Raw genomic sequence first — 13,917 nt, 5'->3', positions numbered from 1 at the left:
GCCGAGAGTTTCCCTGCACCGGCTTATGCCCCTGTACGCTGGAAACCGATGCACCTTGCCCTGCACTACGGGCAGATTGATTATGCAAATCCGGGTAATTCGGGACGGGCGGAATCGGCGCCCGGAAAAATACAAAGAAGACGGCGTCGCGAGGCGTGGGCGTGCCTGACTTATGGCCCAAGTTTTAGAAACCAAGTGCTAAGTCCTGCATATAGCGCATAGGCGAATAGAGTCGGACCGTAGCAGCGCTCCCATTAGAAAGTTAGGTATTGATCCTTAGCGCCGGCTTTGCTCGCCAACTCCGGAGGATCCCGAGACTTAAGTCGAGCCCGAGTAAGTAGACTCGTGGAAGCTAGAAATTGGAGTCGGCGTCTAGGTAAAAGGGTGCTGCACGATTTCGAATCAGCCGGTTAGGACGAGTACAGGGAGCAAGACACCCTGGGGGTGAGTCGCAATCGTCAGCCAAGAGGCCGGGTGACGTCGCTTCTCGGTGACGACGTCGCGACGTCGGGAGCATGCTCATCCTTAAAACCGATAGAGGGGGGAAAGTATGGGAAAAGCGACAGGAAGGGGGAGGTCATTGCCCAAAGTGCCGGACTGTTTGTAAACCGCGGCTTCGGAAGACCTCCTCGCTAATGAGTCAGTCATCGGTAGACCCTCTAAGAGTCGAGAGACCGGCCGAGGACATCCGCGGTGCTGGACATCCCGGTCGGTGCGGAGTTCTACTCGGGCTGGTCCACGTTGTCAACTATCGGTGATCAGAAGCAAGCAGGGTGAGTAACTACCGAGCCTACCCACTGGGATACTCCCGAGTGGTACTTACGGTTAGTTACGGTAACGCTAGGTCTAATTACTACGTAATTCCTCCGGGACTCTACGCGACTTCTACCGAGAGAACTGGAAATACTGAACACGCTATTAAGAACCAGTGGTACCTACTTGCCTTCCACCTTAACCTTTTAATCGTTAACGGTTGTCGAACGCGATCTTCGCGTCAATGTGCCGGTCTCTGAATAAGATCTGGACTAAATGACTCACGTTGATGACGACCCGCTCGCAGAAGTCATGATCGTGTGGTATCGGTTCGAAGTGTGTCACGCCTGTGTACTGTGTGTGGGGGTTTGGCCCATCCTCGTCCTGGCTGCTGAGCTTCGGCAGCGATCTGGAAAACGTGGAAGAAATTCGTCACCACCCTGATTTAAGATCATTCTTACCTGCTTGCCTTTCGCCCGGGATCGATTACCGATCCCGAAGGGGTACAACGACTCGGTACGCGGGCATACTTATCTCTTACGACCACTTTCGACTAAGTGATCATTGTTCACCCAAGGCAGAGTCCTCCGTTCCTCCGGATTACATGCCCTAAACCGTCAAACTATCCCGAACCTGGGGGATTACACGGTGCAAACTTATATTACACATAGTTCCGCGCTCGTTATTACTCCGGCAGTCGGGAACTTTTCAGGGACTCGTAGGTATTATTCCTGGAATCTCTCGGTCCATGGGAATTTAGAGATCTTGTACCTCCACGTTGCGTTTGCCTGCCGCAATTACGTGCTCGCCGCGAAAATCGCAACGTCTCGGAAGTAAAGAAAATTACGAGGCGAGGCGTTTCGGTATTTTTTTTCTTCATCTCGTTTAATGGATCAAATGGGAAAAAAGAGGAATTTAAGAGTACTGGGCTGACATCTATTTTTTGAGTAACATGCCTCCTAGATATCGACGCTCCGCGATGAATATCCACTTTGCAATTATAATGACGTAGTTGAACCGGCCTTATTTAAAGTCACGTATCGGGGGTGCATTCGACGTTCACGTGAACTGCAGTAATTATATTCAGGCCTCGAAAGTCAAGTGGAATTCGATAAGGCTTTAACGTCTCCCAAAACCGCAGGTTTTGATACCTCGATAAGAGAGCCGACGCGTACTTGAAATCGCATTACTATTTCCATTTTAAAACGAGTTTATCGGACCTTGGATTATTTCTCCATCCTGCCTAACGCGCGTTAACGCTCGCACGGTGTAGCGGTGTCGCTCAGTTTTAATAATAATTAATAATAATAATAAACGACTCTTGCCCGGAATCTATAAAAGTACTCAAGCCATACTATGACCTCAAGCGGATTATTTCGTATGAAGCTGCGTGTTAAAAACCGCGAGCTATGCGATCCGACCCCTTGACGTTAAATCCTCGAACATGAGGTGTCATTCCCTCCGATGACCTCGACGTTGATTTTCTAACGATTTCAATCATCCCAGAGTGGCGTCGCGAGGACTGGGTTGCGAATGAACAATTCGGTGAATGAATGGGTACCTGCCCCCGTAGTAGTATTTTCTTAACACGTGGGGCGTATACGCCCCACGATCAAATGAGCGCATCAGCAATAGTATTAAGATGCCCATAATTGACTGCATAATGAATTTTTAAAAAATTCTTCATTTTACAATGATAATACCAAATGGCTTGAACGGAAAGTTCAGCGTGGGGCGCATACGCCCCACGCGGCAGGTAACGTGTTAATCAAAGTGGCAACGGAGAGGGGATCGAGCACGAAATTCGGGATCTTGCCAATTCTTGTCCCTGCCATGACCATGACAGTCGCTGTATCTCGTAAGAAACTGCTAGGTACCCCCGGTTCGGGAAAAAGTCTCATGAACGAGACCTCTTGGACGCCACTTTCGCATCGTCCATCGGCTAATTGTTCGGTCGTTTCGGGAAGTTCCTCGGCTCGGAATGCCGGGGATCGTCGGGCTTATTTCTGGGCCGACGATGACATGCACACGTTCGGAACCCGTCCGAGAATATCCGAGTATTGCGCGGATATAAATGGCCGTTTTCATCCGTGGCCGAGAGGTCTCGCCGCCCTGGGGCGAAAGTGAGGAGAAAGTTGGTCGGAACCGTTCCTCTGCCCGAATGCGAAATCGTTTCATCCGCTAGCATTTCGGAATGATATCTTCGTCGTGCTTTTCTCGGGGTAGGAAAAAATGTCCCCCTTCGAGCAGCGTAACGGGGGGTTAATACGAATATTCATAAGTCGAAAAAGAGAATCGCTAAGGGTTAGACCCCAAGAGTTTCCGCGTCGGGGGGCGTAGGTCAGGTGCGACCGAGACGAGTCCTAAAATTAGTCTTGGAATTAGTTAATCCCGAGCCGAGCGGGGAGATTATCCTCAGTTTGCGGAGGCACGGGGCCATTAACCAATTATCGAGTCGAAAGTGACGTCGAGAGTCGACCTCTTCCTTTTGGAGCAGAGTCTTCCCTCGGTCGTGGCGGCAATGGCCGCGTTATCGGTCTCGTTTTAAGACGGTCGGACCTTCCGGTTTGCCCTCGGAATCCGTTGGCGCCGTTTTCATTCCACCTCCCGGGGGAGGTGACAAGTGTTCCGGGTTTTACGGGGCGGACCGATAGACGTAACCCTTCGCGCAGTCGCGGGGTGGGTAGGTCGGGGTTCCCTCTCGGCCATATCTGCAGCTCGTAAATATCGGCTCCTTTCTTCGGTGACATTGCGAGCTCGTATCGGTCGATCGGCAGGAAGCAATCGAGGTATTACCGTCGCTCGCTCGATGCGGCCGTTCCCGCGTTTTGAGTATCCTTGCGAGTCGATGGTATGCAGATTTTTCCCGAGAAATAAAAAAATGCCCACACTAAAATAGATGGGGACCTTTTACGTAGCTCCCGCGTTCGCGTAAGGAAAATCAGGGGGCTTCGCGGAAACGTTAAAGTGGGCGCATTTGAATATTGTCGAAAATTCATGACGGCTACCTCGGGGCGGAAGAAGCGGCCCCTCCTTCTGGCGTTCTTAAGAGCGACAAAGGAGCCGATTCGTTGACTCCTTAAGAGAGTCGAACGTTGATGACTCGAGCTCCTCATTAATTCAGAGCCTCGTCAAAGGTCCCGGTCTCGCTCCCAGGAAGTCGAGGCTAAGAGAAGCGGAGGGAAGCTTCAGTTCCCGGCTCTTGGAGTCGACTCTTTTGGCCCACCCTCGGCTGTCTATGGACCTCCCTCAAAGTGGCCGTCCCTTTAACGCCTCGCGAAACCCTTTCGTTCGAGCCAATGTCCCTCTTCCGCCCCCCCCCGACGGATGCTGGGAAGCTTTTTCGGGAAAAACCAAAGGGTTTCTGCCAAACTCTTCGCTAGGCCCGAGCAACGTTTCTTATCGTCCGAGACGCAGAAAAGGGGGAATCGCTGCCATGCCCTAACGATCCAAATCGGTCCCGGGGTCCTTATCTACTTGGATGACCTAATTACTCCCCTGACGTCATTCAGCACCTTTATCCGAATATTGAGAAACGTGGATGCAGGAGAAGAAGTGCGACTAATTCAAACTAATCGCTCGGTTATTCCCTTTCGGGGGTAATGCTCATCCCCGATCCGCTGTTATTTAAAATATATTTAGCGCTTCGGTTAGTACTTCCGACGTGACACGGAATGCCCGAGATCTTTGCACGAATTGCGGAGGTTCTCTCGGGAGTATAAATGCAATTTTAGAAGGGCGATGGAATTCCCGAGTCCGTTCGTAACGTTCGAGTCACTTTTTCCGTCTCGCGGGGTGCAGATATTTTTGCCAATAAATTCGCCAACTTCTAGATTTTCAAATTTTCGCGACGAGTTTCACTTCACCTTAAGCCGCTTCGTTTATTATTCCCGCGGCCGAAGGACGGCATATTTTTAGGCGATGTTTTATTTCGATACCCTCGAGTACGCGCTGTGTTTTCCGGCTGGTCGCCGTTATGTCATTTTCTGCCCACTAGCCCACAATGCGCTTCCGAAAGAAGCGAGATGCGATTCCTAGGGAAACGTACCATGGCCGAGGCACTTCATGCAAGAGAGGAACAGAACCTCTATATTATTTCTCATTTTTTGTCATCTCGCGGGCAAGAACTCTTCGGCAAAAAAATGGAGCGGAACGACCGTCGACGCTATCGGCGCCTCAGAGAAATACGATCGGCATCGTTTGAACGCACCGGCGAATGTAATTTCGAGTCGAGTCGTCCGGGGATGAAAGTATACCGCGGATGCCGACGAAGATCAAAAAGTCGCATTCGAGAGAGGTACCCGCGAAATGCCGGGTACGCTCGCAAGGGGTTTAGGAAGCGTCGCGTGCAGACATTGCCTCGTTACAGAGGCTCGTACGTTTTCTTCTCGATGCACCTGTCGCCGCAAGGCAAACGACATAAATCCCTTCCGCGAGGGGCCCGAGCAATCTCTCTCTCTCTCTCTAGTTAAAAGGCGGTGGGAACGATCTCCGGAGCTCGGAGCAAAATTTGAAACCTTAAGGGCGGCATCTTTGGATCCTAGACTCGCGCCCTGGTGGGGCATCCCGAGGGGCAGCGTCGGTAGCGCAGCCAGGGAACTGCGGCACTACGGCATTGGCCACCTGCCACGGACCACCCACCGCCTCTTTTCGACTCTACCTCCTGCCCTCCTGACCTGGACGCGAACCCTAACCCGGAGCCGAACCCCTGGGTGTCCTCCTCCGCCTTCTCGCCCCGATTGGTCCTTCCAAGTTTCGACTTAATTCCTCCGATTTCGCCCCTCTGCCGGGTCTCACTTTCACCCCGTCCTCTTTCCATCCCCTTATCGCGCGGCGGATCGATGCCACTCGATATTCGAGTATCGAAACCGGGAGATTAACCTCTCGGGGTGTGCACAGTGCCTCCCCGCTTTATGAGCTCCGACCCTTCAGCTCCCCCGGAGTTCCCACTTCTGAACATCCATCCAGCAGTTTTAGGCCCTCGCCTTTGGGTAGGATCTTCTCGTCGCCTCTCCACTCCCCCCCGGTTGACGCCATTATCACGCCAATGAAACGATTTTGCCCGTGGCTTTCGACTCTTCCGGGCGAAGGAGGGAGACATCGCGCGCAAAGGGGGTAGGCCCTTATTAACCCGTCGGGGTGACGTCCGGTGGCGTACATTTATTCCAGCTTCAATGAAATAATTATCCTTTGAATTAACAAAATTTCTTCGTTCGTCCCATTCAAAGAAGTATTTATTTGGTTCGATGACACTTCCTTTTTCTCCGGGCAGAAGTGCGTTTGGGGAACGCCCGCGCGTTGCATTCGGCTTGGGGGTATTTTTAGTCGCCGTCAATGGAATAAGGTTGCTTCGCCACCCTACTTTAACGAGACACCGAGACGGCTCGAGCTCTCGAGGAATTATTTATCGCCTCGGCGTAGTTTAACGGGCATCTCCGTTGCCGCTCATCGCCCGGGATAAGAAGCGATTTCGTGCGTCGTCCGATAATCGCCGCGTCGTCGCGTTTACCGTGAAAACGCGTCTTCTCCCGCGCGGGCGCGTGGCGAAGGCGACACGTGTCCGGGTGGTAATTAAAAGGTCCTAATTCATGCGCGAAACATGCCCCCTGGCCTACTTTTCGGGATGCATACGCGATAGCGGAAAAAAAGACGAGCTGGTGAAATATGCAGGAACACGCCCCGGACCGGAGCCGAGGTCACTCGATCGAGATCGGGGGAGGTCGGCACCTGGGGCGACGAGAGAGGGAGAAATCGGACCTTCCCTTCTACTCGGCGAGCCTTCGCCGCCACGGTCGCGGCCGGAGACGGAGGTTAGGTCGTGGCGCGCAGAAATAACCCGGGAGGGTTAACGAACCATCGGAAGGCTCCGCGGAAGGCTCGGCAGCGACCGATTTATGGATTTCCTATAACCGAGTTCCCGACGCACCACGCCCCGGCAGGGGCAGGGACCGGTCGCGAGGACCTCCGGGCCTCCGCCGGAGCTTCCACCCCTACGCCGCGGGCCGAGCCCGGCGGTCGGGGAAGGGGGCAGTACCTCTCGTCGTCGTGGTCCTCCGCGGCGTTCCCGTGGGGGCGTGGGTCCTGCCTCGGCTCGAGGACAGGGTTCGGCCCCCATTTCTCGGCGGACTCGGTGTGGGAAATCTTGGCGCCTCGCGTCGGTTACGAGAGGGGGCGGTTGCCCCTCCCGAGCCCCATGCCCTCGAGCGGCGCTCCCGCAACCCTTCGAGCCAGCGAGCGGCGGCCAAAATGGCGGCCGCATGGGCCGCCGGCGCCGCCACTCTCCTCCGCCGCGACGCCCGCCTCCTAGCGCGCCATCTCCCGACGAGCGGCGACGCGACTCGCGACGCGAGCCGACCACTACGGCGGCGCCACACCTCGACGACGACGACGACGGCGACGGCGACAGCGACGGCGACGGCGACGAGCGGCTGTCGAGCGCGGCAGGCCTCGGCGGGGTCGCGCGAGGTTCTGCTGCGTCGCCGGCCGAGTGCCTGCCCGTGGCCCGCCGTTTCCCTCCGCGTCTGCGCGAGCCCGGTCCCCTCCACCGACGTCGGCGTCGCCGCCGCCGCCGCCGCCGGCGCCGCCGGCGCTGGCGTGGAGTTCGAAAATTCCAGGCGACGGGACATCGGGGGAAGCTGATTACGAAACCGTACCCGGCAGGTCCCGAGTCTTCCTTTTCTCATTTATGGACCTTTGACTACGAGGTACAGCGGAACCTCCCCCGATCGAAGGCAACGGTCGAACGAGTTTTTTTCCCCCAGGGGGTTAATTCCTTTTCCGCGGGCCGCGCCCCGCGGAGGGAAGCTCTCGGGACGCGGTGCCGTTGGCCGCATCCCCGGGGAGATCCGGATCCCTTCCTCGGGACGCCCTTCCGGCAACCGGCGTTTCCGCGCGCCGCGCCGGCATGTGGCGGCAATGCGGGGCGGCCGCATCGATCCCGGGTCTCCGCGCGCCGGAGGAACTCGGCGACGGGAGGATGCGCGAGCCCGCGTCTTCCGCGGGGCGAGGGGACGGAGACAAGGCCGCGGTGCTCTCGCCGACCGCGCGCAATCAATAACCCCCTCCCCTCTCGCGCCGAGCCCCTACCTGCGCCCCCCGGCCGGTCAGCTGATCCCTCCCTTCGGACCTAGAGCACGGTCCACCATGGAGCCAAGGTCTCCCGACTCGGGCCCGGTCCGATCGAAATCCTCTTCGGGGTCTCCGCAAAAAAATCGAATAACGAAATTACCCTCCTTCTTAATTGCTTCCTCTCCTTCCTCTCGCCCGGGTCGGAGAGGCCCTTCGATGCCCGCTCCAAGGTTTCGATTGGCTCTTGCCGCGTCGCGACGTCTATCGGACTCCTCTTCATCTTTCCGAGTGCTCTCGCGGTACCCTCGTGCCAAATACGAGGCGAGAAGAGCGCCCGTCGATTTTCCCCCGTAACACGCGAGTCGCTTCGGACGACTCGAGACGGGACGACCGGGGGATGCTCCATGGTAAGATTCTCATGGTGGTCGATATCTGGAAGGGACGGGGATAATTGCCCGCGGGGAAGAATACGTTAACGGGCATAACGTGCAACTTTGTCGCAGCAAACGTCGAACGCTTCGAGGTGGGTCGGAAAATGGTTCAGAGACGAGAGACCTCTTTGACGCCACTTTTGCCTCACCCTGACGTTCGGACCGTTCCACCCTGAGATGCCGAACATATATTTCCGTGCCACTCGGACGTGTTTCCTTTCGGGAGAGAGCTCCGACGCGGGAAGAGATCCGTCAATAAACATCGAAGAATTTGGGGCGCCGCGACGCGGTACCGCAACGCGTCGTGGAGGTATGCCAACGTATATTATTTCTGCATCGGCTCGTTTGGATCATTTTTTGGAGCGACTCCACTTTTTGAAAACGATCTTTCCTTCCCGTGGGGAAGAAATTAATTCCCGGGAGCGGTTTGCATTCTTCTCGATGCTGAACGCAAAGCAGGCGTTCGGTCGAAACAGAGTTCGGAAAGTTATGCACCGGAGCACGCGTTCGCCGTGATTTACGGGCGGCATTACCCGTCGCCCCGGGAAATTGCCGACGTCAGGGTCTTCCCCGTCGCCTCCGCTCGGCCGGTTCGAAGGAACTGCGACGAAATTGGAGGGCCGGCTAAAAAATTGTTCCGCTAGAAGATTCATTGATGCGGGAGGTCTTATTCACGGACACGAGCTCGTGGTTGTTGGCCGTCTCGAAGACGAGCTCGCGGGAGGCTGACCCGGATTCCGAGCCAACGTGCTCCATCTTTAGCGAAGCCGATGAATGGATCCGACATGACGTCTCTTTCCCGACTTCCCACCCTGGGATTTTCCCCTCGCGGCCCTACCCCATGACCGGAGATCGAATCGAGGCGGGGGGTGGGAAGGGGTCATTCCATAGCTTTCAAAAAGTGCTCCAAACCGATTTACTCCCGCCTCTTCGCAGGCAAACGATACTTTATCGTAGGGGTGATTAAGTGCGATCGGGAAGGGGGTAATTATTCCTCGGGCTCGTCGAGGAGCTCGGTAACGAGTTTCTCAACTATTATTCTCGTTAACTCCGGGGCTTTGACCTTCGTCGACGTTTAGCATTTCCTCGATGAAGTGCGGGGGAAGATCGGTTATTGACAGCAGCCAGTACCCCGTTGTCTTTTTAAAGGGAGTCTCGTACGAGAACTCCTTCGACGACGACCACTTTTTCTCACGGGTTCTTTCGAGTATTTTCACGTTCCGTACGTATGGAATGACCCTTTCGTATCACCTTTAAGGTACCGCCCACTCGTAGGAAATTAGGAACGAACGCTTCGTAAAATTGGACTAACGAGTCTCTCGGAAGTGGCAGCTAAATGTCGATAAGGGTGAGCTTTTCCTAGCGTTCCTTTGTCCGCGAGATCCGCTTCCGTAAATTGTTACACGGCCTTTGAGGCCTCCGCGGAATGGAAGGGTCAGGCTGCCTCAAACGTGCACGTAAGGGAAGTCATTTTTAAAGACCATCTAAAAATAAATATAAACCTTTAAAAACGCGAAAGCGTTTCCTCGAGGGAGGACTACCCGTTATAAAGCTCTTCCAGCTCTCCAAGGGAAATGAAAATGCCTCCTCGTTCCTCCTTTTCCAAAAATTGCGGTATCGGTTCCACGATAGTCGACGTCGAGGTTGAATATCCGGAACGGACGACGCGCTTTTTGCGTCCCATTTCGCGAGCTCGGTTTCGGCCTAACTAATTACGCCACAATTACGTTCCCTGTAGAGTCGTGGGAATGCATCATCGCGAACGCTCGCGCGCCAATTTTCACGTCAATGTGGTTTACGGGATAGGAGGCCGATGGCAATGACCGCGTTATCACGAATATCCTCCCCCTGCGAAATGCCACGATAGGATTCGAACGAGGGAGGATTTTCCCTCCGTACTCGCGTAGCTAATCTTCAAACGTTTCGCTACCCCCGCATCGAAGAAAAGTGTCGGACGTCACTTAGCGTCCCCTTAAACGATCGCAAACGTCCATCTTCGACTCGCGGGTCTGCATCTCCCCTCTCGATATTCCGTCGGCCGTTTCGCACGTGCCCGCTTGCCCTCTCCCTCTCGTTGACTCTTTTTCGATTGGCCGCTGGCGCATGCGCGCGACGCCTCCGCAGGACGCGTCACGTGCTCGGCGTCGAGTCGCCGTTTTTGCCGGCCGCGTTGCGCTTTTTACGGGCGTGGAGGCAATCGCGGGGATGTCTTGGCACGAGGGGGAGAGGAAATAAATCGGCGATGCGGCCGCGGCCGCAGTGCACCTCCCGCTGCGAAACCGGCAGCCGTATCTGGGGTAAGCGCGCTCCTTGGCACGGGGGCGGTTTCGATCGAGCTTTATATCTCGATTCGGTCAAAAAGCGGGCCGCGTCGTTGGGATATATGACTCGGGATTGGATTTTAGATTGGAGTAACGGCATCGCCGGGGCGCCGGGACGCGTGCGCGCGGACGACGGACGTGAGCGCACCAAACGGCGCACCGTGCCGCCACCTGGCGTCGGGGAACCGATCTCCCTAGCTCCTCTCGGGAAGCGTTTCGCGCCTTCGGAGATTCGTCCAGGAAATATTATAGATCCGGGAAGAATCGAGAGTCCATTTTAGAGTTCGAAAATTCTCGGTAACATTAAATTGGAGAAGGTAACCGTGAAACATACCGTAAGTTACCGGGAACATTGAGAATTTAAGAGAACGTTAATTTTGTTATTTATACTTTAGGTTCCTTCGTTTGAATAACTTTTTTTTTTTCTTCAATCCACTTCAAAGTTCAAGCTGAAGAGTAATCATTACTGTTAGGAAATATTGATTATGGGGTCGTGTTTACCTCCAGCTGAAAATATTCACGTGTGTACAACTTCACGGGAAATTCCATGCGATTTGTTTCTAACGAACTGATATTTCATTCTGCGACGAAGCGAAGGGGAGGTTTTGATTTGCTACGGAGAACGTACAGCGGAAATTCCCCTCCACGATGTTTCTCTATAGCTGATCGAAACCTCTCGTTCGCTCTGTTGAAAAATCCCAATTCTCATAATTTCTCGAGAAAAAAGGCTGGAGGAATTACCGATAAGTTACCGGGAATTTCTCTTCGTTTCTGACGTAACTTACTGGATTTAGAACTCTAGTCCGTGCGATCGACCTTCGGGACGATGCGGGATTTTTCCTGCGACTCGAGGAACCAAAGGGAAAGGAGTCCGCCTCTGTGTCTGACTTCGCGCCGACTCGTTCTACTGCGCGTTCCCATCTCTCGCCCTTCGCGTCGTTCCAGGGAAAAGAGTCAGCGCGGGGTCAGCCCCTTCCTGATTCCCTTTCGGGAGTCTGGCTTGCATCGACTATTTTCCCTGCCGCGCCGGAGACGCTGCGAGTCACAGTGGAACGAGTCGTCGCGGTCGGACACCCTGGTAGACGTCCACGCGATTCGCGAAAGGATTTCAATACGAGCTCGAGTTGGGCGACATTTCGGCCACACCCCGAGGATTACGGCCACCTCCCCCAGGACCCTTTCGAGTGCCTAAATGCGATCGCCCTGTCTTCGGCGAGGAAAATACCTCGAGGGGCAATCGCGTCCGGAGGTGATTTCACGCTTCCTGCCGAGGCTAAGCACGCGAGGTATGTTCCCGGTACAAGTCCCTCTTGCATTTTTTAGGACCCTCGATAGACATTTTCACCGGCGTTTGTTCGGTTGACGCGCGTTAAAGTTGCACGACCGAGGCCGGCAACGCTCGTTGGCATTAAAAATGCATTGAATTTGGAATTATGGTACCAAAAGGTCGATGCCGCGATGTGCCGTCGCTTCGATAGGTCGGTAACGTTATCCGTTGACGTCGCAATCCGTCGGTAATGGTCCAACGGTACTGCAGAATTTCGGCACGTCTTTTATCGGTCCTTTACCTTTTGATTTAAGAGTCACGTGGTCACGTATCGAGTGCAGTTAATGTTTTGGGAATTTAATTCAAGGTAAGGCTTTTATAATTTTCGGTATTCCTTGTTCGAGCCTTTCATGGAAAGGATGCTTCTCGGTCGTCGTTCCTCCGGGAAGTTTTCCCGAAGACGCGATACGAAATTAGTTCCCTGCCTTCGCCGCGGAGTCCTGGTTTTTAGGGTAGATTCGGCGTCGCCTCGGTTGATCTCTCCCCGAATAGATGGCACCACCGTCGCGACCCTGACTGCGACATCGACGTCACTGCACCATCGGATAATCCGCAATCCGCCTGACCTACCCTGCTCCTCCACCACTTTGGTCATAAACCATTGGGCCATCCTGCCATTTTTTTATCCCGCACTTATCCTTCAAGCGGGTCCCCGTCATTCGCAGGAAATAAGGAAACTGTAAGCCGGACGATTCGGACCTCCCCTAGGGACGCGGAATAATTTCTATATATCTTTTTATCATCCGTGGTGAATATCTTCAGGGACAAATCTTTCAAAATGTCCGGTAGATTTAACTCCTAAATCTGAAATATTTTTTTGCGATCGACCTACTTTCTCCGCCGCCATCGGAAGTCCAGAAACCGCTGATAGAGGAAAGTTATTTGAAATTAAACATTCCTTAATTGAATCCTCGTTCCGTTTCTGGAACGAAACCGAGTTATTGATTATTTTCCGCTTTCCGAAGGGGTTGTACGCGTATTCCCTCGGGAATGCTTACTCTGACGGCGATATCGGCTCTTTTGTTTTTTTCTTTCTTATCGCTACAGATCGCAAAAATTATTCATCGTTTGGCGCGAGGATTTATCCGGGTGGAGGTACGGAAGAGCCCGTCCCCGTAATGCAGGATTCCGGACGCGGAAAATTAAGCGTAATCACATGGAGACGTAGGGAAGTTCGTTTAATTCTAGTACGTGTTTAGGATTAGGAGAAAATTTGCCACGAGAGTAATTTAGCGTGCTTCCAACGTACAATTCGGGACGCGAAACGCGCGCGTTACGCGAACGCTTTCCAAGGGATCGCTGATAAATTTTTCCACGGTAATAATTGCACTAACGACGATATTAAAATTTCCATGTAATTGTTTCCCTCGGAATGAAAAGGTCCCACCGAGTGCAAGGTATCGCGAGATTCGCCAAAGTTGTTCTCCTCCCGTTTCCGCCGGTAAGTAATGGTAATGCATGCAAATCGATGCGGATCAACTTTTCAGCAAGAGGGGGCAAACGAGTCGCGTTACGGAAGGGGCAGAACCGATTCTTGGGGTACCGGTGGTGAAATAATGGCAGGAATGGTTGAAATTTGCCCGCGAGTTAGTTAGGTTGGGGACCGCTTTACGTAACGTCTTGCATGACTTCCGGGATTACATGGACGTCGGAGTAAGATCGGTGCACGCGGTTTAATCTGGCACGGGGCCATTTCCAGCAAACCACGGTAGCCGCAGGACCTTTCAAAATAGAGAACAATTCTCTGTGAACGCGGGATTATTTTTTTCCGACTGCCACGGGCAGAACGCTTCGTGCCGGATTCAAGCGTGCTTAACCAAACGGCCTTAGGATTCATTTGCGAGAGCTTAAGGCGAAATAAAAGTGGCCTCCGTATCTGTACCAGTTTTTTCCTTTGAGTCAAGTAATTGTTATTCGAGTTAACGCAACGTTTTTCCGATCGAATGAATTTTTTTTTCACGGCATGCAATAAGGTTTCGACATTCTCGAAACTCGGGCTGACATTGACGGAACCTTT

At 53.8% G+C, this 13,917-nt stretch overlaps 1 protein-coding gene across 1 annotated transcript in view; it reads right to left on the bottom strand.

Moving 5' to 3' along the window:
- LOC105703514 (potassium voltage-gated channel protein Shaker) overlaps nucleotides 1-13,917 on the bottom strand; it is a 44,195-nt gene that overhangs the window by 8,416 nt on the left and 21,862 nt on the right. The window contains exon 2 of the mRNA XM_012431964.1: nucleotides 1,039-1,162. Coding sequence (XP_012287387.1) covers nucleotides 1,039-1,162 — 124 coding nt within the window. The remainder of the gene's footprint in view (nucleotides 1-1,038; nucleotides 1,163-13,917) is intronic.

This window comes from Orussus abietinus, unplaced genomic scaffold (genome assembly GCF_000612105.2).
Source record: "Orussus abietinus isolate OABI.00-Male unplaced genomic scaffold, Oabi_2.0 scaffold78, whole genome shotgun sequence".
Lineage (NCBI taxonomy): Eukaryota > Metazoa > Arthropoda > Insecta > Hymenoptera > Orussidae > Orussus > Orussus abietinus.
This window is presented reverse-complemented; position numbering and strand designations above follow the sequence as displayed.